General features: G+C 34.8%; 2 protein-coding genes and 1 non-coding gene across 10 annotated transcripts in view; 2 read left to right on the top strand and 1 right to left on the bottom strand.

Moving 5' to 3' along the window:
• Positions 1 to 18,487, bottom strand: part of EFCAB7 (EF-hand calcium binding domain 7) — a 51,370-nt gene extending 32,883 nt beyond the window's left edge. The window contains exons 1-6 of one of the 3 annotated variants that reach the window (XM_032137252.2): positions 18,236 to 18,487; positions 16,041 to 16,228; positions 9,456 to 9,667; positions 8,726 to 8,812; positions 7,532 to 7,727; positions 6,965 to 7,086 (exon numbers count right to left, since the gene is read on the bottom strand). In XM_032137252.2, coding sequence (XP_031993143.1) covers positions 6,965 to 7,086; positions 7,532 to 7,727; positions 8,726 to 8,812; positions 9,456 to 9,667; positions 16,041 to 16,228; positions 18,236 to 18,273 — 843 coding nt within the window. In that variant the 5' untranslated portion in view covers positions 18,274 to 18,487. Of the gene's footprint in view, positions 1 to 6,964; positions 7,087 to 7,531; positions 7,728 to 8,725; positions 8,813 to 9,455; positions 9,668 to 16,040; positions 16,229 to 18,170 lie in introns of all 3 variants that reach the window. The other 2 variants (XM_058430880.1, XM_032137253.2) reach the window with 2 other exon arrangements.
• On the top strand, positions 4,421 to 4,480 carry LOC116458139 (U7 small nuclear RNA). Its single transcript, XR_004245211.1, has one exon. It is a non-coding gene; the product is annotated as a U7 small nuclear RNA (small nuclear RNA).
• A 90-nt stretch (positions 18,488 to 18,577) lies between the features above and the next one.
• ITGB3BP (integrin subunit beta 3 binding protein) overlaps positions 18,578 to 23,276 on the top strand; it is a 102,218-nt gene continuing 97,519 nt past the window's right edge. For 4 of the 6 annotated variants that reach the window (XM_058430886.1, XM_058430885.1, XM_058430884.1 and 1 more), the window contains exon 1: positions 18,578 to 18,681. In XM_058430886.1, the coding sequence (XP_058286869.1) occupies positions 18,581 to 18,681 (101 nt within the window). In that variant the 5' untranslated portion in view covers positions 18,578 to 18,580. The remainder of the gene's footprint in view (positions 18,682 to 23,276) is intronic. The other 2 variants (XM_058430888.1, XM_058430887.1) reach the window with 1 other exon arrangement.

Below are 23,276 nucleotides of genomic sequence, written 5' to 3' on the forward strand. Positions count from 1 at the left end.
CATATATTTGTATATGCCTCAAGTATTTGATAGTAAAAATGGTATTGTAGTAACTTCTGCATTAATTTGAATTTGATTATTAATACTAAGGCTGAACATTTCCCTCGTGTTTATTATTTTTTCTTTTGTATAAATTACCCATTCTCCTATTCTCATAACTCTATTGCAGACTTAGCATTTTTCTTACATATTTTAATAAATTATTTTGACTATTTTAGATATTAACCACTCTGTGAGTGTTAATGAATGTATTTTCTCTATTTCCTTTTATTTTCATTTTGGTTATTTCTCAATTTATACAAGTTTTCTATTTTTATCTTTATCTTTTCTTTGGAAATTTCTTCTTAAACTGCATTTTAAGATTCTATCTTTATAAACTGAACCATACTGAAGCTTTCAGTCAGTCATTAATCACCTGCACTGTCACACCTTTGGGGTATACAAGATATGTGTATTTTTAATTCTAAGAAATTAAGATGTGACCTTAACTTACTGAAATTTATCTTGTTAAGTATATTGCCCATGACAGAAACAAGTCATTATCTATGATATTTCAACAACATCCCTATGAGGCAGTATGGGGTAGATATGAATTAGTCATTTTAATAAACAGAAAAATTGAGGTAGCCAGAGGTTACATGGGTTCAGAGTTTTATAAGGAGTTTGTAGCAATATTAGGTCTAGAGTCCAAGACCTTTGGCCTCTACATTTAGACCATGTTTCTAAAAGAAAATGTACTCAGGGTATGAATTCAAATTTTTTATTATCTGTGATACAATGAGGTTCAAACTTGGGCTTGTAGCAGAAGCTGAAGTTCAACTATTTTTTTTTTTTTTTTTTGAGATGGAGTCTCGCTCTGTCACCCAGGCTGGAGTGCAGTGGCGCCATCTCGGCCCACTGCCACCTCCACCTCCCAGGTTTACGCAATTCTCCTGCCTCAGCCTCCCGAGTAGCTGGGATTACAGGAGCTTGCCACCATGCCCAGCTAATTTTTTGTATTTTTAGTAGAGACAGGGTTTCACTATGTTGGCCAGGCTGGTCTCAAACTCCTGACCTCAAGTGATCTGCCCACCTCGGCCTCCCAAAGTGTTGGGATTACAGGCGTGAGCCACTGCACCTGGCCCAAGTTCCACTATTAATGATGAATAATGATACACAGACTTTCATTTAGCTTCCCTGTAAATCTCTTGGATGGGCATATATATGGACTAACACCAGATGCTGGCATTATCTCAGACCCAATTGCCCTTAATATAATCAACACGACCTCAGATGGTGCTGACTGCTAAAGAATAGAAATGAAAGAAATGTTATACAGTATTTAGACAAGTTACACTTTGAGACAGTTTGAATTATGATTCTGACATTAAATGGAAAATATTTAAATGCTTTCAATCAGTTTTGATTGTAGCATCAGATGGAATTTCATCCAATGTATTTTATATATTTTATATTTACCTATTTGGAATGGTAAAGGATAATACTTTAGAATTACAGACGTGTAAAAGTAGAAGAAATCTAAAAAGCAATCTAGTCCAGACTTCTCTTCTGATTGACAAAAAGGTCTGAAAAATAAAGTGATATATGTGAAAAGCTATAGTTCTCAATTGACTGCAGAACTAGAACCAAAATCTAGGTCTCCTTTCTCTCCAGTGTGTAAGTTATATTCTAAGTTCTGTTCTATTTCACATTTAAATATCTGCAGTGTTTTTTAAGCCAGTTTTTAAAATAAACTTTATGAATATATCATTACAATAAAGTATGGTAAGGCATTATCATTCGGGATTCCATACATTTAAGTGTTAAGATAAACTTAATTATTTGGTTTTCTTACTTTAAAAATGTAGAATTTAGTAGCTGCAAAATTTCTTACATTTGTACTGTAATCATCAGCACAGCAGCCCTACCCCCAGCTTTAAAAAAATGGTTAAATTAAGCTTTAAAAGATAATGTACTTTGCCTGGTACATTGGTAGTAAAGATAATTTGTGCCATTTAGGAAACTCAAAGATGGAAGAATTTTTCGATGTGCTGATGCTACCTCTGGGGCACTGCCACAGATTAACAGGACATGCCTTTATAAAATTTAACTGGGGAGCAAGTTAAACATTTTTATTATAAGTCTTTCCTAAGTTCCATGTCTAGAAAATAACGCTATAATAGAAGAGAATTTGTGAGTTTCTTTGGAAAGACAGCCAAACTACATACTGTAACATTAAATATGGATTAATATAGCTGGAAAATGGTAGAACAACAGTTATTAAAGTAAGACAAATACCACATTATTTATATCAGCCAAACTTCAATGTAATAAATAGATCAATTTGAATTCTAAATAACTTCGCTAGGAGAACTTATAGCTCCTACTGTTCAAAAGGAAACATTCAACTTAAGATCTGCCAGAGTTATTAAACATACAATGCTTATTCAACTTAAAATTTCCTTTCAAGGCTGGGTGCGGTGGCTCACGCCTGTAATCCCAGCACTTTGGGAGGCCGAGGTGGGCAGATCACGAGGTCAGGAGTTAGAGACCGCCTGGCCAATATGGTGAAACCCTGTCTCTACTAAAACTACAAAAATTAGCCAGGCGTGGTGGTGCACGCCTGTAGTCCCAGCTACTCGGGAGGCTGAGGCAGGAGAATCACTCGAACCTGGGAGGCGGAGGTTGTAGTGAGCCAAGATGGTGCCACTGCATGCCAGCCTAGGCAATAGAGTGAGACTCCATCTCAAAAAAATATATATATATATCCTTTCAAACAGACTTTCAATCATACAAAGCTTTTTCTCTAGGACCTAGACTAAAATGTTATGAACTAAAAGAAAAAATTACTGACAAATTGGCTGGCTCATTCAAATAAATCAATTTGAAAGGATTACAGATTAAGCTGACAGTTTGAGTATTAGGAGAAAAATGAAAGAAGGTTGGGTTTTGAAAATAATTTTAGAATAACAGTAAGAAATTCCATGTATGATATAATTTTTTGACATTATAAAGCAGAAATAAAATAATAGCTTGTAATTCTTATATAGGGCATGAGGTGGTGCTGTATTCTACCAATTCAGGTAAATTCATATAAGTGCAAACTGAACTGTTATTTCCTTTATTTGTCATATACGAATTACACTTATTTTCATTCATAATATATAAGGAAATGCTGAAAAGTACAAAACCAAATACTAAAGCAAAAAATTCTAGTTATCAAAACAAATATATCAGTATAGTCACATTTTTCTTGGAACACTGTAGTGAATGAAAATGATTTGTTTTAACATACAAATTCTGTATTATTAAAATTTTCAGTGAGAAAGAATTATTAGGCAGTAGATCTGCCATAGATTTAGTCAGAGGAGGAACTCATCACTATCATTATCATCGCTATTGTTTTTTATAAAGATTTCCTATGTCATATACTTATTAGGAAGCTATTTGCTTTGCGGTATGATAAGACAGGTAGGTAACCAGTTGTTACACTTTTTGTTATTAAATAATTGTAAACTATACATACTTAAAACATAAAAGGTTAAATAGATAATTTATGAAGGGTAAAATTGATGTGGGCTGAAACCTAATTGACAGGTTGAATTGATCAACATTTTGAAAATGTGAGAAACTTATAAGAAAATTATTATCTGGAGCTTTCACAAAAATTAACAGATAATGAACCATTTGGAATTTCAAATGTTTATATTTGTATTGCCATATATAGACATACGTATAACATAAAAATGGTATACAACGTAGATGCTATATGTTTTGACATTTATAATATATAGGTTGTACAACATATGTGTGTGATGTGTGTGCATATGTTGGACTATATATATGTATAAAACATAAATGTAGGCATACTCTAAGAATCTGAATATAGGAAGTATTGCATCTCTGGAGTTTACAACTGATAGTCTGGGGCTTACTCTAATTCTAGACATGACTGGTCTTAGCAAGAAAGGTGAAGCTATTCCTCTCTGAAAGGAAAATTCCTGACATTCCTTGACCATCACAGAACCTAAGTAAATGGACAGAATTCAGGATTTTAAAAAGAATAATAATATAGTAACTAAGTATGGCCAATAGAAAGTAATATATGTATAGTACCTGTAAGGATCTTATTTTCCTTTTGTAATTCAAGTCCTTTACCAATTGTGTGGTTTTATGGTTTAAAACACAGCTTACCCTTACCTATCACAACAATTTTCTAATTTCTGAAAAGTCCCTCCTTCTCTGTCCCAATTCCACACTTTTCTGTTCCACATGAAGTTGAGATACCCAAACTTGTTTAAAATAAATTTAAAGTATCTGGAAAATTAATTTAACAATCCTTTCAGTAATTTATTCTGTACCTTCACAACCAAGTACTTTTCAGAATGGTTATAAAACCTCAGAAATATATGAAATTTATGAAACAAAAAAAGAAAACTTCAAGTATTACAGTTCTTTTAGAATTTGTCTAGCAGGTTCTCTGTTTTTCCAGAAAACCCCCCAAGAAGAAACAAGACTTAAAGAAAAATGTGGCCAGGAGTGGTGGCTCACATCTGTAATCCCAGCACTTTGGGGGGCCAAGGCAGGCAGATCACTTGAGGTCAGGAGCTTGAGACCAGCCTGGCCAACATGGTGAAACCTCATCTCTACAAAAAACACAAAAATTATCCAGGCATGGTGGCATGCACCTGTAATGTCAGCTACTTGGGTGGCTGAGGGAGGAGAATCACTTGAACCTGGAAGGTGGAGGTTGCAGTGAGCCAAGATCCCACCTGCATTCCAGCCTGGGTGACAGAGTGAAACTCTGTCTTAAAAAAAATGCACAAATAAATAAAGAAAATAAAATAAAAATGTAAACAAAGAACTGAATGCTGCTGAATAACAAAAGGGTCACTTACTTAAAAAAAAATAATTTCAGCTCATCTAAGAAATAGATAGCAAGCAATAGTAGGCACTATCAGGATCAGAAACAAGATATTAAAAGGTAAGATATACAGAGCTATCAATTATTTCCAAAAGACATTACATTTTATATGAAACTCACAGAATTAAAAAGTTGATAGTATGCCCTTTTGTTTTAATCGTTAAATTATCCTAGTACCTTTTACCTAATTCCCAATTATCATCCACACCATTCCCTGATCTTGACTTACATACAAAACTTAAGTAGTCTGTTTGTTAAATAATCTTTATGACTTACAGACTAATTTTGGCATTTTTCTATTACACCTGCCCCTACCTTATTACATTTAAGTACTATCCTAGGCCAAGTTATCATCACTTTATATTTGGAAAACTCTATCGGCCTCTTAGATGGTGTCTCTGAGGTCTCTATATATAATACAACAGTAGATTAACTTTTCTTAAACTATATTTTCATCATGTCATTCCCATACAAGCATCCAGTTATTTCTTAGTTCTATAATAATATTAATACTAGTATTTATTGTCCTTTGTATATAATAAATAGTATTAACATTATTAACACTATTCTTTATTAATGTCCTTGGCACTGTGCTAAATGCTTTACATATGTTTACATACGATTTAAATCTTTCCAAAGCACACTAAATATAATTATTCCCTATTTATGGGTAAGAAAACTGAAACTCTGAAGGGCTGCTGACAAATACACCCAAGGTCACATAGTTATTAAGTGATAACGCTAAGATTCAAGCCCAGGTAGATCTCTATCCAAAACTCTAGATCACTAATCTAATAACATCTAGAACACTGGCACAGAGTAGTCATTCAATAAATATTCGTTGAATAAATGAATGAATAAATACTATGCTACACTACCTTGGTATACTGTTAATAGTTAAATGAAAATTTATATTTTTAAATTCAAGCTCATATTTTACACTAAGCAAAATAACTGGCACACATTACATGCTTAGTGAATATTTGTTGAATTGAACTAAATTTTAAAAATTATATTGGTATGAGCCCAACTAATGACACAGAGACAAAGTCTTACTATAATTTAATATAATCCACATTAATATTTATTTATATCTCTCTTTACAGTGGCTAAAATTACATTTATTTGTGCTTTTGAATCAGGTAAACCATAATTATTGAACTAAGTTAATTTTATTAATAATTAATTTAGTTGCAAAATACAAAAAGGTTCCATTGGTGGAAAATAATATTGTTGAAACACTAAATATTGTGTATGAACATGTTGGACATGCACACCAAATTGCTTAAGGTGTATAGATTCCTAAACAGTCTGAACAAAATTCCTTGGAGATAATGTTTTAAAATTTTAATATAGAACAAATGTCACTGCCTAGCAATTTAAAGATATAAGGGACTTCAGAGTTCAATAACAAATACAGAGTTGTTATTTGAAACAAAAATGTGGCTCTTGAGAACAATCAGTTCAGTTTTCTAACAGCAGTTATAGTATGTGGTCATAACCATTTTTTCCCCTTTTACAGAGGTCTCTAGGTGCACATTTTTAATGTATCCTAGCAGTTTCCAGTTAATGTTTTATATTTCTGTAGCTATTATTTTCCGTTGAAAGAAAACTAGTAAAGGTTGAGTCTTGAAAGGGAAAACAAAGAAAGAAGATCAATATTAACACTCTACAAATATTGACTTAGAAAAGTGACTTTGTTGTCATTCTCTCATAGGAATTGAAATTGAATGAATGATTTATTTATAAGAAACACCTATGGTAAATATTTGTTAAACAAAACAAAAAATTTGCTTGCCAAAGTATATAACTTGATGATAATCTACTCATCAAGTTATAAAACTTGAGTGTTACCATTTTCAAACTGAAGACCTTATAAAAATATTCATCATTTTTAATTTAAAAGTATTACACTAGCTTACAGGTAGAAATTACACAGAAAAACCTCAAATTACTGCCATAAACTTTACTGGTTCCCTGTAGACACTGCACAGTTATTAATAAACTTAATGTCAAATTTTTTTCAGAAAAAGTCATCTCTGTTAACTTAAAATACTATACCTTTATTAAATTTGGCTCCGTTAACTTTGAGTTTCGGTTACCATTAGCCCCCATGGTAATTGTGAAAGAAACAGATGTTTTGAACTTCCTGGTTGCTGATAGTAAAGAACTCCTGGTGTCACCTGCAACAAGGAATGATTATTTGGTCTCACATTACGAAAAGTTGTCAATAGGAGTTTTTTCCAAACACAGTGCAGTATAAAAGATCTACTGTATTACTTTGACTCTCTTTGTTCTCCCTATTGAAATAAAGTCAGAAGTTTTATATTTATCAGGCTTTAATGGTCCCTAATTTATGGGCTTCTAATAAGAATTCTTATTTCAATATGTCACTTTTCAGTCTGAAATTTTAGTTTTAATAAAATATAATGAGCATAGCTAAGTCAAGTTCCATAATAAAATTTTACTTCAATAGATTTTTACAGCTAAGAGAGTCTAGAAATAGTAGCTAACAAAAGTTAGATTCTCATTTGTTTTATCACTGATAAGCTGAAATGGAAGGAAAAATTTATCTGAATATGACTCTTCATTTCTGATCAAGAAATTCTTAGTGTTAAAAGTAAATACCTTTATTTGAGAATGTTTCCTGATCAGTTTTTCTTATGATTTTAGGTGATGGTTTTGGTACTTGTGATGGGTCCCTTTCAGGGGACCCTTCGATGTGGTTTCCAAACTGGTGACGCATCAATTTACTGTCAACCTCTAGTTTTTCTAGTGTAGTCTTGAGACACTGCTCATTGGTTGTCATATATAATTTACAAAACTACAGGAAAAAAAAAAAGTCCAGTGGGTAAAACATTCAATCATACATTGGGGAAGAGGAGAAAGCAAATGCACATTAGCAGGCAAGGAATAGACTGATAGATGGAATATATTTCCTATTGATGGTTATGCATTTTATTTTTTTGAATCAGATTGACCAGCCTCAAGTGACCGAGTGAAATGTAGCCGTGATTCAATGAGGAGGTCATACTCTGAGTGAAAATAAAACGTTACACAAGGAGAGGTGATTTATTATTTTTTTTACAAGATGTGTAGACTTGCATTTGTTCACAATAATTTTTATGATTCTTCCACCCCAGAAAAGGTACATTTCTGAGTAGAGTCTCTAAGTTTATGTGTGTATCTGTGTGTGTGTGAGCACACATGTTTTTTAACTTGGTTATATTATTTTTAATGTGGTCATCAGATTGCAATTATGGGACTGGAAAAATTAAATTTCATGCACAATATTTAAGGATGTCATTGCCAATATTAAAAAGATGCATCCCTTTAAAAATAATTTGCTGACATGTTTATTAGTTGACATGTTAATTGATTTAATTGTTTCACAATGTATACATATATCAAAAATATTGCATGTACACTGTAAATATATACAATTTTTTTTTTTTTTTTTTTTTTTTTGAGACGGAGTCTCGCTCGGTCCCCCAGGCTGGAGTGCAGTGGCGCAATCTCGGCTCACTGCAAGCTCCGCCTCCCGGGTTCACGCCATTCTCCTGCCTCAGCCTCTCCGCCACCACGCCCGGCTAATTTTTTGTATTTTTAGTAGACACGGGGTTTCACCGTGGTCTCGATCTCCTGACCTCGTGATCCGCCCGCCTCGGCCTCCCAAAGTGCTGGGATTACAAGCGTGAGCCACCGCGCCCGGCCAAATATATACAATTTTTATTTGTCAATTATACCTTAATAAAGCTGGGGAAAAATAAAAACACTTTTCTGACACAGTATGTAAATTTACATCAATGTGAGCTTATGTACCTTGATGTAGTCAAATTTGCCATCAGCATTTACATCAGCCAAATTTATTACGGCATTTACTTCTTCTCGAGTCATCTTCTCACCTCTCTGAAAAAAAAAAAAAAAACAAGATTTATTTTAAAGCAACATGATTACTACTTTGTTATTCATGGGGATAGTGGAAGCACATTTTAATCTTTTCCACAAGTAAGTTTGAATGTATTACTTCATTATAAATCATGAGTATTATATATAAAGAAAGAATGAGGTGGCTATATAAATTTCACAATTTTATTAAATTTTGTGAAAGTATGCTGAATTTCAGTTTACTAAATAGTAACTACCAACTGAATAGTACAGAGTCAGTTATAATTGCTATTGAGTTTAGGGGAATGATATTTTCTAACATTGTACCAAAAAACAGAATGGATTCCTAATCCCATTTATACTTGGTTTTCCTTTTACTTATCACATATGGAACTATCACTAATTTTCAAAGAGTTCTGGACAGGAAAGAATTAAATAGGAGCACAAGGGGATGGTAACATAAGCTCAATTTTATACTTTATCTTTTATTTACAAAGAACATTTCATCCAGAAGGATTCCTAAGTACTTTATAAATAATATGTAAGTAATTCATTTCACCTCTCAATGAAATAGTTATTTTTAATGTGGACTTTGGTAGTCAAAGCTAGATTCCAAGCTGTTTTAGAGAATATGCATATTACAAAACAGTTTTACAGATCTTACCTTTGTTAGAAATTTATAAAGGTCAGTGTGTAAAATATAGCCATCATCATTTACATCTAATTGCTTAAATGATTTTAGTAGTTCTGCTTTTGAAGTAGGTTTTTCCTTCCTTAAAATTATACAAAAATCATCAAAATTCAGTTTGGCAGTTTGAGGAGTCCAATACTTATTAATGGTCTTTTGGGATGGATTTCTTCCTGCATGCTGAAGAGCTGCCCAACAAAACAAGTATTATTTGTGATTGTAACACCTGGAATTTGTTCTTAAGTGCATTTTTTTCTTCAAATCATTACATATTATGATACTTAAAAAACACTATACATATACCAGTACATTACTTTGGTGTTGATTTATCTAGTGATACCAAGATAGGCCAGACTTTGAAAAATAAAAATATTTATGCCACCACCTAAAGATTCTTTAATTATTAATGCCAGAATTAAATAGATTTTCCTTATTCTGACAGTTTGGTTCTCAACCTACATGGTTTAAATAACTAACAATATCTGATTACTTAAGAGCTTCTAAAAGCTCTTCTAAAAGCTTTTAAATGAAATACAAGATTAAAAACAACCATCCACTTAATTGTTTGGGGGAAAAAAGGATAACACAAAAAGTATAAATTAGTACTTTTTCTGGCTAAATAAATACCTTAATGACTATTCAGCCGTAAAGGAGGAAATCCTGTCATCTGCAACAACATGGATGAACCTGGAGGACAACATGTTAAGTGAAATAAGCCAGACGCTGAAGACAAATACAGCATATCTCACTTGTGTGGAATCTTAAAAAAAAGTTAGTATCATAGAAGTAGAGAACAGATCAGTGGTTACCAGAGACTGGGAAGGGGAACTGTAAGTACTACCTAAGTACTCTGGGGGTAGGGGAGGATGGGGAGAAGTTGGTCAATGGGTACAATGTTACAATCAGATAGTGGGAAATAGGTTCTGCTATTCTATGGCACAGTATGGTGACAATAGTTAGCATTAAGGTACTGTGTATTACAAAATAGCTAGAAGAGAGGCTTTTGAATGGTCTCACCACAAAGAAAAGATAAATGCACGCAGCGATGGATATACTAATTAACTTGATTTGATCATTATACAATATATAAATGTATTGAAATGTCAAATTGTACCCCATAAATACATACAATGTGTGAATTTAAAAAACAAGTATCTTAATGAAATGAGAAAATCATTCATTTAAGAATATCAATGTCAGCAAGGCATGATATCTAAAATGTTCATCTTTGCTAGGTACTAAGCTTTCAAAAACATTAATCATGTTCCAAATGTCAAATATATGCACATAAAGTATCCCTTTGCAGTTATGGTCCTGCTAAAAATCAAGAATGTCAATATACTGTGAGAGAAGATTATTATAGAGATGCTATGGTCAAACTACTCTTCATTTTTAACCATATCCTTCTATCTATGAAGAGCAAAGAAGTACATGTGAGAAAAGCTTTGTATATTTACGTATGTCATATCACACTAAAATAAAATGGTTAAAGCAACTGCAGATATTTTGAACAGTTGAATAGAAGTAACTTGGTAATTTGCAAATAAATCTCTGCATACTGAAATATAACATTTTCTAAAATGAACCAATGATAAATTTCCTAAGCACCACAGAAGGAATTAACAAATTTTAAAAGATACAACTGTCCTGAATTGTACTGCCAAATTCTATTACAAAATCTTATATTGTATAGTTCCAACTATCTTTATAGAAATTCACAAGATCTGTGCATCACCCATCAGCATCAAAAAATGATAATCTGGATATTGTACAATTTAATGTAATAAGGACCAGTAAGTATAAAACAATTTCACTGAAGAAATATCCTCATGGAAACAGAAACCAGATCAGGGTAATAAATATAGATATAAGTGAGTCAGTTATATTGAACATTATTGTGCACAAGTATAGTATAGGGTGATTTTTGTTCATCAATACAAACTTTTTAGTTCCAAAGAAATTTTATAATCTAGACTGGTGTGGTGGCTCACACCTGTAATTTGGGTTTACAATTACACTTTGGGTGGATGAGGTGGGCAGGTCACCTGAGGTCAGGAGTTCGAGACCAGCCTGGCCAACATGGTGAAACCCTGTCTCTACTAAAAATACAAAAATTAGCCAGGCCTGGTGTCATGCGCCTGTAATCCCAGCTACTCAGGAGGCTGAGGCAGGAGAATCGCTGGAACCTGGGAGGCAGAGATTGCAGTGAGCCGAGATTGAGCCACTGCGCTCCAGCCTGGGTGACAGAGCAAGACTGCATCTCAAAAAAAGAAATTTTATTTTATTATTATTATTATTTTGAGATGGAGTTTTGTTCTTGTTGCCCAGGCTAGAGTGCAATGCTGCAATCTCGGCTCACTGCAACCTCCGCCTCCCAGGTTCAAGCGATTCTCCTGCCTCAGCCTCCTGAGTAGCTGGGATTACAGGCATGCACCACCATGCCCAGCTAATTTTGTATTTTTAGTAGAGACGTGGTTTCTCCACGTTGGTCAGGCTGGTCTCAAACTCCCGACCTCAGGTGATCCGCATGTCTCAGCCTCCCAAAGTGCTGGGATTATAGGCATGAGCTACCACACCCGGCAAGAAATTTTATAATCTAAATAGGAAGTCTACATCTGAGTGTAAAATTGCTATCTATGGTCATAACTTATGGGTTATAATATATTAAAAATCCATAAATAAAATTATCTTCTCCTCTAGATTATGCCAGTGACTTTCAGAGCTAATAGAAGTTGCAGTTGTGGTAACCCCCATCTTCCATACACCTATAAAGGCTTTGTGGAAATTCGTTGCATTGGAGATAATATAAATGTTTTTATTCCCACGGTTTTATTTTGGATGTTGACAAAAGCCCTGATTACCATGCTGCCCTAGCAACAACAGGTAAGTATTTTGCCTAGTGTGTAAATAAACTATTCCTTAATTCAGCTGTTCACAGAATCAAAGAAATGGCATATGTGGGTAGGTAGCCAACTCCTTCCCTTTAAAAGCTGGAAATACAAGTAGATGTAAATGAAGTTGTAATTTTTTTTTGCCTCTAAAATATTTTTATTTTAAAAAGGCTTAGTGTGCAAAGATGTTTATCATATTGCGACACTACTGCTACTAATAATAAAGGAAATAATGTTCAAAGAATCAAGGAGTGGTTAACTGAATCACAGTACATATACAGAATGGATTTACACAACTACTAAATTATTTTTATGACAATGATTATATATATAAAATTTCCTGCAAAATTTCTTCCTTATTGTTAAGCCTAAAGTGCCTTTTTTCTAAGGTTCTTTTTTTAATCTTTAATTTTTGGAGGTACATAGTAGGTGTATAATATGAGATATTTTGATACAGGTATGCAATAATTACATCAGGGTAAATAGGGTATCCATTGCCTCAAGCATTTACCCTTTGTTTCAAACAATCCAATTATACTCTAATTATTTTAAAATGCACACTTAAATTATTTTTTTTTACTACTGACACCCTGTTTTGCTAGCTAATACTAGGTCTTATTCTTTCTATTTTTCTATTTTCTATTTTCTCCCCCCACCCTCACTACCCTTCTCAGCCTCTGGTAACCATCATTTTACTCTCTATCTCCATGAGTTCAATTGTTTTAATTTTTAGCTCCCACAGATAAGAAAGAACATGTGATGTTTGCCTTTCTGTGCCAGCCTTATTTCACTTAACATGATGACCTCCAGTTCTATCCATGTGGTTGCAAATGATAGGATCTCATTCTTTTTTATAGCTCAATGGTACTCCACTGTGTATATGTACCACTTTTTAAATTTTTATCCATTCATCTACTGATTAACTCTTACACTGCTTCCAAATTTGGGCTATTGTGAATAGTGCTGCAGTAAACATGAGAGTGTAGATATCTCTTCAATATGCTGATTTCCTTTTGGGTATATACCAAGTAGTAGGGTGCTAGATCCTACGGTAGCTGTATTTGTAGTTTTTTGAGAAGCCTCCAAACTGTTCTCCACAGTGGTTGTACTAATACACATTCCTACCAACAGTGTAAGAGGGTTCCCTTTTCTCAACATCCTTGCCAGCATTTGAAGTCCACATGAAAGAAAATTATATTTTCTGTTCAGTTTTGAGAAAAAAGGTGTGTAACTTTTTCTCACAAGTGGTAGCTTAGCATATGCTTGCTGCTATCTTTAGTAACAAAGAAAATACTGTTTTAAAAAATGTACTGGTAATTAGAAAAGAACAACTTTCTCAGAATAAAATTAATTATGCCAAAACATGTACTCAGTAAGCAGATGTCCCCATAGCTAAGAAATTGATACAATCTATTTCCTACTAACTTTAATCTCTAGGTTTAGAATTAGCTGAATCTAATTATTAAGTTTGATGATAGCAAAAATATCATGTAGCTGTAGATGTTTAAATTTTGACACCACGATATGGATCTTTTGCCAGGGTTTACTTTAAAGTTCTGACATGAGTCTATAATGCCTGTATTATTTATAAACTGACAAAAAAGGAACTTAAAGCTATAGTAATGCTACTGCTGTCTGACCTTAAAATGGAAATGCACATGTTATATGTATAAGTGGCAGGAGGACATAGATGAAAGACACAGCAATAAGAAGCAGCTCTGGTTCATGTTACTCCTTTTTAAAGAACAATTTATCTAAAATCAATTATTACAACGTTAACAGAGTATTCCACCCTAAAACCAAAAGTGTATACAACACTGAAGAGACAAAAACTGCATTGTTATCCTCCCAGATAATTTCATAAGATTGATAGTGCCTTAGTAATACATACACATTGATTCACAAACTAAATGCCATAGTAGTGGAAGGCATGTTAAACTTTTAAACTTAGCAGATTCCTTCTCTTAGTATATTTTCAAAACAATAACAAAAAAAACCCTCAGATATTTTAGAAATAATGGCAAATTGGAAGTAATTTTAATTTATTGGCCAGGCGTGGTGGCTCACGCCTATAATGCCAGCACTTTGGGAGGCTGAGGCAGGTGGATCACCTGAGGTTAGGAGCTCGAGACTAGCCTGGCCAACATGGCAAAACCCCATCTGTACTAAAAATACAAAAATTAGCCAGGCATGGTGGCGTGCACCTGTAATCCCAGCTACCCAGGAGGCTGAGGCAGGAGAATCACTGGAACCCAGGAGGCAGAGGCTGCAGTGAGTCGAGATCGCACCACTGCACTCCAGCCTGGAAGACAGAGCAAGACTCCATCTCAAAAAAAAAAAAAAAAATTTATTGGATGTCTGCCTAAATATTTAATGTATATGAATTAAACACAAATACTTAAAATTCAAAATAGAGCATTTTAGTCATTTTAAAATTACGTAAATCAAAATTAAACATGACTTTAAAAGTCAGTCACGTGCATTTGCATTTAAACTACTTTACAAATAATATATTTTATTTAGACATCAAATAAATTTTAATCTCGTCAATTCTTGTATTCCTCAAAATACATTTCCTCAAATAGATCTTATTGGATACAAACTCAAGACACTGCTGCAAAAATATGTCAGGGTTTTGGTTTAAGAAAATTCATTATAAAATTGGCAAAATAACTCAGTTTCTCTACCCATAAAGTTATTAGCCTTGATGAAACTGACATGAGTAGTCAGTGTTATCTAGTACTGTTGTTTACTACTCTCTCATGACTAAAGACCTCCAAATCACTTGATACTCCTGGAAAGGACTAAATTTGGTGGTTTTGGGGACCTTTGTAATGAGAGGAATTTTTAAATGTGATAAAGGACAGAAGCCATAAAAGACAAAACAAAAAATAAAAATAAGAAATAAAAAAACCCAAACTCAATTCTCTTTTAAAAGTTCACTTATCTCTCAGTACTTCACTTTTTCAGACATTCCACCCATTTTTTTATTTTTTTTATTTTTTATTTTTTTTTGAGACGGAGTCTCGCTCTGTCACCCAGGCTGGATTGCAGTGGCGCAATCTCGGCTCACTGCAAGCTCCGCCTCCCGGGTTCACGCCATTCTCCTGCCTCAGCCTCTCCGAGCAGCTGGGACTACAGGCACCCGCCACCACGCCCGGCTAATTTTTTGTATTTTTAGTAGAGATGGGGTTTCACGGTGGTCTCGATCTTCTGACCTCGTGATCCAACCGCCTCGGCCTCCCAAAGTGCTGGGATTACAAGCGTGAGCCACCGTGCCCAGCCCATTCCACCCATTTTTACATATCCTTTACACTTTCCTCAGTATGGGTCAAATTCAGACTAGCGACTTAAGAGGCCAAAAGTGTTTTAATTTTATTATGATAAATCTTAAAGCACCAAAATGAGAATTAAAAATATCTTAAGCAAGTAGTAATTGATAGAAGCTTTCAATTACCCATCTAGTTTGTATAAACATTGGAAGTTTTATTTTGTAGTTCCTAGAATATGTAACTATATAATATGACATAATAGCTTACTGTAGTTCCATTGCTCAAGCTTCACTAAGAAACTGGGATGATTCAACAAGGTAATTCTAATTTCAGTCTTTCGGACCTATTTATTAACTTTCAACAAAAAGGTGAAAGATTTAAAAATTTAAAAAATTTACCTAAGTAAAGTTGATCTTTAGAAATAATGTTTTCCAAGCTGCTTTTGAAGACAGTTAAGTAGGCAGCTCTACAATTCATATAAAATATTTCCTCTTCAGTTAGTGGAAATTTCTTTGTTCGAGGACTCTCTGAAGGTGTTGATTTCTGACTGGAGAAAGTTGCATCGCTTCGTGGACTGATCGCCATTCTATTGGAAAATAATTTAAAAATTTGTTTGTCAATGTGAATCACCAAAGTGCAAATGTCACCATGTCTTTCAAATACAGGGACGAGAATCAAGATTTTATACGCAGAAGAAAATTTATAACATATATGAAAAAATCAAGATATTAAAAGTCTTATATGTGGAAGAAAAATGAATATTATAGTTGTATACCGACGTATTATATATTAAACAAGAATAAGCCCTTGGCAGTTAATTTCTAAGTTTAGATATATACATATGTATATATATAATTGTTCAAGTATGTGATAATAGCCAAAAGAACAAAGATATATACAAAAGAAGAATCACTGAACAAAGGAAAAGCACACATCTATTCTCTCAAAATACGAAAGTCAGATAACAGTCTTCATCAGGTTTTTAAGAGGAGCAAATCAGTTAATACATGTGAAGCATATGCAATACTGCTTGACACGTAGTAAGTGCTAAATAAACTGCAGATAATGAGAAACTCCAGAATAATGAGAATCTGGATATGAGTGGTAGTTGACACCCATCTTCCACAGCAGGATCAACAAGATTATTTCATTAACATCTCAATAATGCAGCCCCACATTTCAAATAGCTATATTTTAAAAGTCTCATTTATAACATTATCATAGTTTTACTGTGTTCCTTTATTAATAACAATATTTGGGGTTTATATGGCACCTCTGTACATAAGAGCTTAAAGAACTGTCATACATCTTGTCTTATCTTATCCCTATTACAGTGGTCAGGTAATTTTTTGTCCGTTTTACAGATGAGGAAATTGAGGGGTAGCGATGTCACCCAGCTAGCAGTAGGTGGCAAAAAGCTGTAAATTTCACGAACAGTTTCTTTGTTAATGTGGATATAGGTTTACTGAACAATGGTTACTATGGGGTATTAGATTGTACTGGTGGTCTAACAGCTTCCAATATTACTTTACCCAGCTTTGATTTCTAAAAATACATTTCCAACCTAATAAATTGAATATTTCAAGTTCAATAATAAGATGACACAGGCAGGGTCCCCTTCAGGACTCATTGGATTCCTACTCAGGAGGCCTAAATCACTTGCACCTTTTCGAATTATATAGATCATTTACACTTGGGAAAGAAAGATAATAATTGCTTATCATGGATGAAGTACCCTATTTATAATACACAGGCCGCCTGCCTGACACTTTCATATTACACCAGATTTAGAAGGACCCCACAGGGATGTCGTGTCACAGTCTGGTTACTGCAAATTGGTATTACTATAATTAAGCATCAGAGTTCTAAACACATATGTGTGCATGCATCTCCTCACAAATGTGAAAGAAAACTGTTTCAAGAAGAAAGGGAGAATGAATTTCACTTTGCAATAAGCAATTTTAAAATGTAAGTATATTTTAGGATCGTCCTCAAATATTCTTTTCAAACAAGGCAACTCCCTCATAGGGAAATCCCAAGGCAGAAATGTGCCAGAATTTTATTCTTTTCCTTTCTGTGACGAGAAACCAAACTAAAGCTTAAATAAACATATAATTGCACCCACCCCGCAGGCTTGGAAACCTCCCTTATTTAAAACTCCGGCCCGAGACTGAGACAGGGGCCTAGAGAGTACATTGCAGCAAACGGCTCCATAAATAACCAGCCACACAATAGCAAGAAAAATAAACTGTTAACAAGTGCCTAAGGCTTCTACAGGGTCAAGTGAAAACAGAAAGCCATCCAGTCACCGTCCCTACACAGTGAAATACCGTCGCAGGTAATCTCGGGCACCATCTCTCTATTTTTGTATTCCTCTGGAAATAAAACCGCATTTACATGTACATTTTAGGTACATACATGGACCAAATGTTTATGACAGAGAAGTAGACAAAGCAGGGGAAGGAGAAGCAGCTGCATAGAGAGAGACAGAGGGGGCGAAGAGACAGAGACAGCGAGCTGTTTGCTACCTAATTCTAGCTCACAAACAAGGAAGCGCAGCCAATTCTCTTCGGCTATTCAGCGTTCCTCTCACCGCAGCTGGACAGATCTGGGCCTTTCTCTAATCACCATGGCAACTGCACCTCACCGCCACCGGAAATAAGATGCTGAGCCCTTCCCCCAAACGATCCGGCTAGAAATCTAGGAAGCGCTGATCCAGAGCGCACAGAGACAGCTGTGTTGCTCCTCTATCGCGGGGATGGTATGGCCAGAGTAGTGAGAGAAGGTGCTCTGTTACACCCAGCAGGAACTAGGTGCTGTCCTGGGCCTAGACTCCCCGCCCGCTCCTTTGCTCGCGCACACCCGGATCCTTCGTCGCCGGGAGGGTGTTTCCGCCCGGCTGCGGTGGGCGTGACGCAACGTCCAGCGCGCGCTTTTCATGCCTTGGCGTTTCCTTTGGCGGATTTTCTGTTTTCAGAAGTTGCTCGGTTCGTTTTATTCAGCGGCAGTGGTGCTTCCCCGAATCTCAAAATGCCGTAGGTATCTCTTCCCCTGCCTAATTTTTTTTTTTTGTAAAGACAGTGTCTCCCTGTGTTGCCCAGCCTGGTCTTGAAGTCCTGGGCTTAAGTGATCCTTCCACCTCAGCCTCCCAATGTGCTGGGACTATAGGAATTAGCCACTGTGTCAGACCTTTTTGACAACTGTCTTCCTAACATATGCACAGGAGATGTTATATTAGGCTTTTAGATAAATATGTTCTGGTAATAAATATACAACCTTAAAGTTGAGGTTAACATCTCACATATATAGCTAATATATATGTGAAACTAGCAATTACTTTGCTAATTTTCTAAGTTTTAGCAAAGTGATTTAAGACTAAATCAACAGTTAAGTGATGCATAAAACATAATGGCATGTTAGTAGAGAATCTCCATCATTGTTAGTAAATTAAGTTTTTTTTTAATGTGGTTACTGGTGAGGTCATAAATGAGTGGTGCAAATAGTTATCTTGGCAAGTTACATATGAAGGTGGATTCATTTTTAAGTGATATTGAAATGGTGACTATTTGGTATGTATTTGGAAGACTAAAAGTAATATAACTTATAGAAGGGTGTGATCTATCTTTTTTCTAATTTCTTAGAACCTTGAGCGGAAAAAACTTCAATACAACAATGAGTAGTTGTGAAAATATATATGGTCCAAATGAATCTAAAATAAGAAACAGCAAATGTTCAGTGACAATAGAGTGGATGGATGAATCTTAACATAATGAGTGAAAGAACCAATTTGTATGAGACTACGTTTGTTATCCTTATAAAACTTAAGAACAAGCAAAAATAAGCTACTTATGGCTATATATGTATATGATAAGATTATTGTTAAAAGGCAGAGAAATGATAAATACAGTTTAATAGATGCCTTTTGGGGGAAGCAAATAGATGCATGTATACCCAGTCATATTGGTAATGATCTAGTTCTTAAATTATGTGGTGAGTTTATGGGTGCTTATTTTCTAATGTTTTATAACTTGCACAGCTTACATTTATTCATTAGAATCCATTATTCATTAGTATTACATTTATTCATTTAGTATGTACTACTTAAAATGTTTTTTTAAAAGGATTTAGAGATTACTTATCTTAAGTCCTCCGTAAATGTAGCTTTCTGTGCCTTCTGTTTGATCCTTTGAAGGAAACAGATGAATTAGATAAACGCTGCTGTTGGTTTCATTAGGCTAATCATCTTCCCTTTCAATCTTGCTCCTCTGTGTACATTCTAAAATTAGTGGCACAGTCATTTATCTAGGTTGAAACCTTCACTTTTTAAAGATTTGAAGTGGAAAAATCATGGACTTCGGAGTAAGACAAACCAGGATTTGAATCTTGAGTCTGTTAACCAGCTGTGTGCTCCTTAGATTGTTACTCAGTGTCCTCATTGATAAAATAGTTGCTCAATAAGTATTTATTAATTGAATGATAAAGTTGCTACTTTGGAAAGATTTCATTTTATGTAGATAGATACGTGTCTTTTTAGTAGCTCTTGCTTTAAGTAACCAAATCCCATTCTAGACCTTTTTTCTTCTTCTACCTTTTCTTTATAAAGCTTCCTTTAAAAAGTACCATTTGCTTAGTCTTTCTAATTAGTGTACATCATCATGCTAATTCAGCCAAGGATACTCTCTACCAGAGTTAACTTTATTCTGTTCCAAGCTATGACTGAACTAAAATAATGATAGGAATGGCTTAAAATCCACTGGCTAACATAAAAATCTGTGACACTGGCTGGGCGCGGTGGCTCACGCTTGTAATCCCAGCACTTTGGGAGGCCGAGGCGGGCGGATCACGAGGTCAGGAGATCGAGACCACAGTGAAACCCCGTCCCTACTAAAAAATACAAAAAAATTAGCCGGGCGTGGTGGCGGGCGCCTGTAGTCCCAGCTACTCAGAGAGACTGAGGCAGGAGAATGGCGTGAACTCGGGAGGCGGAGCTTGCAGTGAGCCGAGATTGCGCCACTGCACTCCAGCCTGGGCGACAGAGCGAGACACCGTCTCAAAAAAAAAAAAAATCTGTGACACTGTAGTGATATAAATGAATAAAGGAAGGAGAACAGAAAGCCTTTTCTTGGAATATAATGCTAACTAATAAATATAAAAGGAATGATCATTAGTGGCTCTTTATAAGATTTCTTATTTACTACATTGGAGAAAACTGGAAGATAATATCTTTATGGTCAAAATTTATATCACTGATATTACAATACATCAAGATCAAGTGCAAGTTATGCTCTCACGAGGATGCAGCATCACTTCTGTGATATGTATGCCAAATATGCATAACCTAATCATGGGGAAATATCAGGCCCAAATTGAGGGACAGTCTACAAAAATAAAAATAAAAATGGCCTGCAGTCTTGAAAAATGTCCAGGTCAAGGAAAACAAAAGGTTGAGAAACTGTTCTAGAGGGAGACAGCCAAATGCAATGAGTGATCCAGGACTGGATCCTAGACTTGGGTGGAAATTTCTATAAAGGACATTACTGGGACAAGTGATAAAATTTGACTACAGACTGCTTATTATAATAATGTATTGATGATTTTTTATTTTGATAATTGTGTTAATGTAATTGTTCTTAGCAAAATATATGGAGATATTTATGAGTAAGGGTGTACTGTGTCTCCAAGTTCTCAATGGCTTAGAAAAATAAGCATATATAATAAACATATATATGTGTATCGACAGAATGATAAAGCACGTGAGACAAAATATAAGCAAGTGGTAAATCTGGGTAAATGATAACAAGAATTTTTATTCTTGGAGCTTTTTTAAAGTTTATAATTGTAGAAAAATTTAAAGTTACTCCAAAACATATTGAATTGTTTTAAAAAATTAATGGATGGTTTACACAGTAGATTAGGCACAGCTGAGTAAGGAATTAGAGAATTGAAAGATAAATCTGAAGAAATTGCCCAAAAGGCAGTTTAGAGAACAATGAAATGAAAGAGGAGTTTAGGGATGTGAAAGAAGAAGAAAGTCTAAAATTATTTCTTAATAGAGTCTCAGAAAGGTAGAATGAAGGAGAGGCAATAGTTGAAGAAATACGGCTTAGTTTTTGTTTCAGAACTGGTAAGACAAATCAACATAAAGGACTACCTTAGAGATAAGACTGTTCAGATGACATTGTTTGGGAACTTTTTTTTTTTTTTTAACAGGGTTTTGCTCTGTAGCCCAGGCTGGGAGTACAATGGTGTGATCGTGGCTCACTGCAGCCTTGACCTCCTGGAGTCAAGTGATCCCGCCTCATCCTCCCAAGTCGTGGGACCACAGGCATGCACCACCACCACACCTGTCTAATTTTTTTTTGTATTTTTTTGTGGAGTTGGGATCTCCCTGTGTTGGCCAAGCTGGTCTCGAACTCCTGGTCTCAAGGGATCCACCCACCTCAGCCTCCCAAAGTGTTGGGATTACAGGCGAAACTCACTGCGCCAGGCTCTGTATTTAAACTTAAGTATGGTTGATGGGAATATCTTTAAAAAAAAAAAAAAAGTCTTATCTAGGAATTTTAAACCAAAATTATTTTAGTCCACAAAATTGGAGCATCATAGAAAACTGAAGGAACTAAATATATTCTTGAATTTGAGATTGGTGTTTCATACTAAAAAATAAATGCAATTAATTAAACAGATTATTAGTTTATATAACACTTGTATGCCAATCACTTTATCAGGCTTTGGGGATTCAAATATTAATAGATACTGTGCTATCTAGGAGTTTTAACTTTAGTGGAAGATACAGTTCAAGCATTTTTAGAACTCGTAACCTACCAGTTAGCAGACACAGTGCTAATGATATAAATATTTTAGTCTGGCCAGGCACAGTGGCTCACGCCTGTAATCCCAGCACTTTGGGAGACCAAGGCGGGCGGATCACGAGGTCAGGAGATCGAGACCATCCTGGCTAACACGGTGAAACCCCATCTCTACTAAAAATACAAAAAATTAGCCGGGCGAGGTGGCGGTCGCCTGTAGTCCCAGCTACTCGGGAGGCTGAGGCAAGAGGGACCTGCACAACCAAGCGTCAGCACGATTCAGCCTGGACGGAACTCTGTCTCAAAAAAAAATAATATATTATATATATATATATATATATATTATATATATATATATATATATAATATATATATATTTTTAGTCTGATAGTTTCAACATAAGTTTAGTGAGAGGGTCATGCACAAGTGCTGTTGAGTAGAGTTGAAGCTTCCCTAGTGCAAACAGGACAGTGTCAGTAGAAACTTATTAGAGATAATTCTGTCGGAGTCTCAAAGGTATGGTAGGTTTCAGTGTTAGTTTTTTGTTATTATGTTTATGTTGTAAAATAAAATTCATACAGAAAAAGTCTGTTACCCATCTGCCATTTTTAATTCTGATACACCCGAGTGCTTTCAATAGAGACTCTTTCAAAGGACATACTTATGTCCTTCCTTTATATGTATGTATGTGGCAGTACTTAATAACAGTATGGTCAATATGAAAGCATCTAAATGAATGATTAATAACAGTATTAGTAGCTAATACTGTTATTAATTTGAACACAAAAAGCATAGGCTTGAATGAAAAGGAGAATGCAGAGAGGATAA

This window comes from Hylobates moloch, unplaced genomic scaffold (genome assembly GCF_009828535.3).
Source record: "Hylobates moloch isolate HMO894 unplaced genomic scaffold, HMol_V3 SCAFFOLD_18, whole genome shotgun sequence".
Classification (NCBI taxonomy): domain Eukaryota; kingdom Metazoa; phylum Chordata; class Mammalia; order Primates; family Hylobatidae; genus Hylobates; species Hylobates moloch.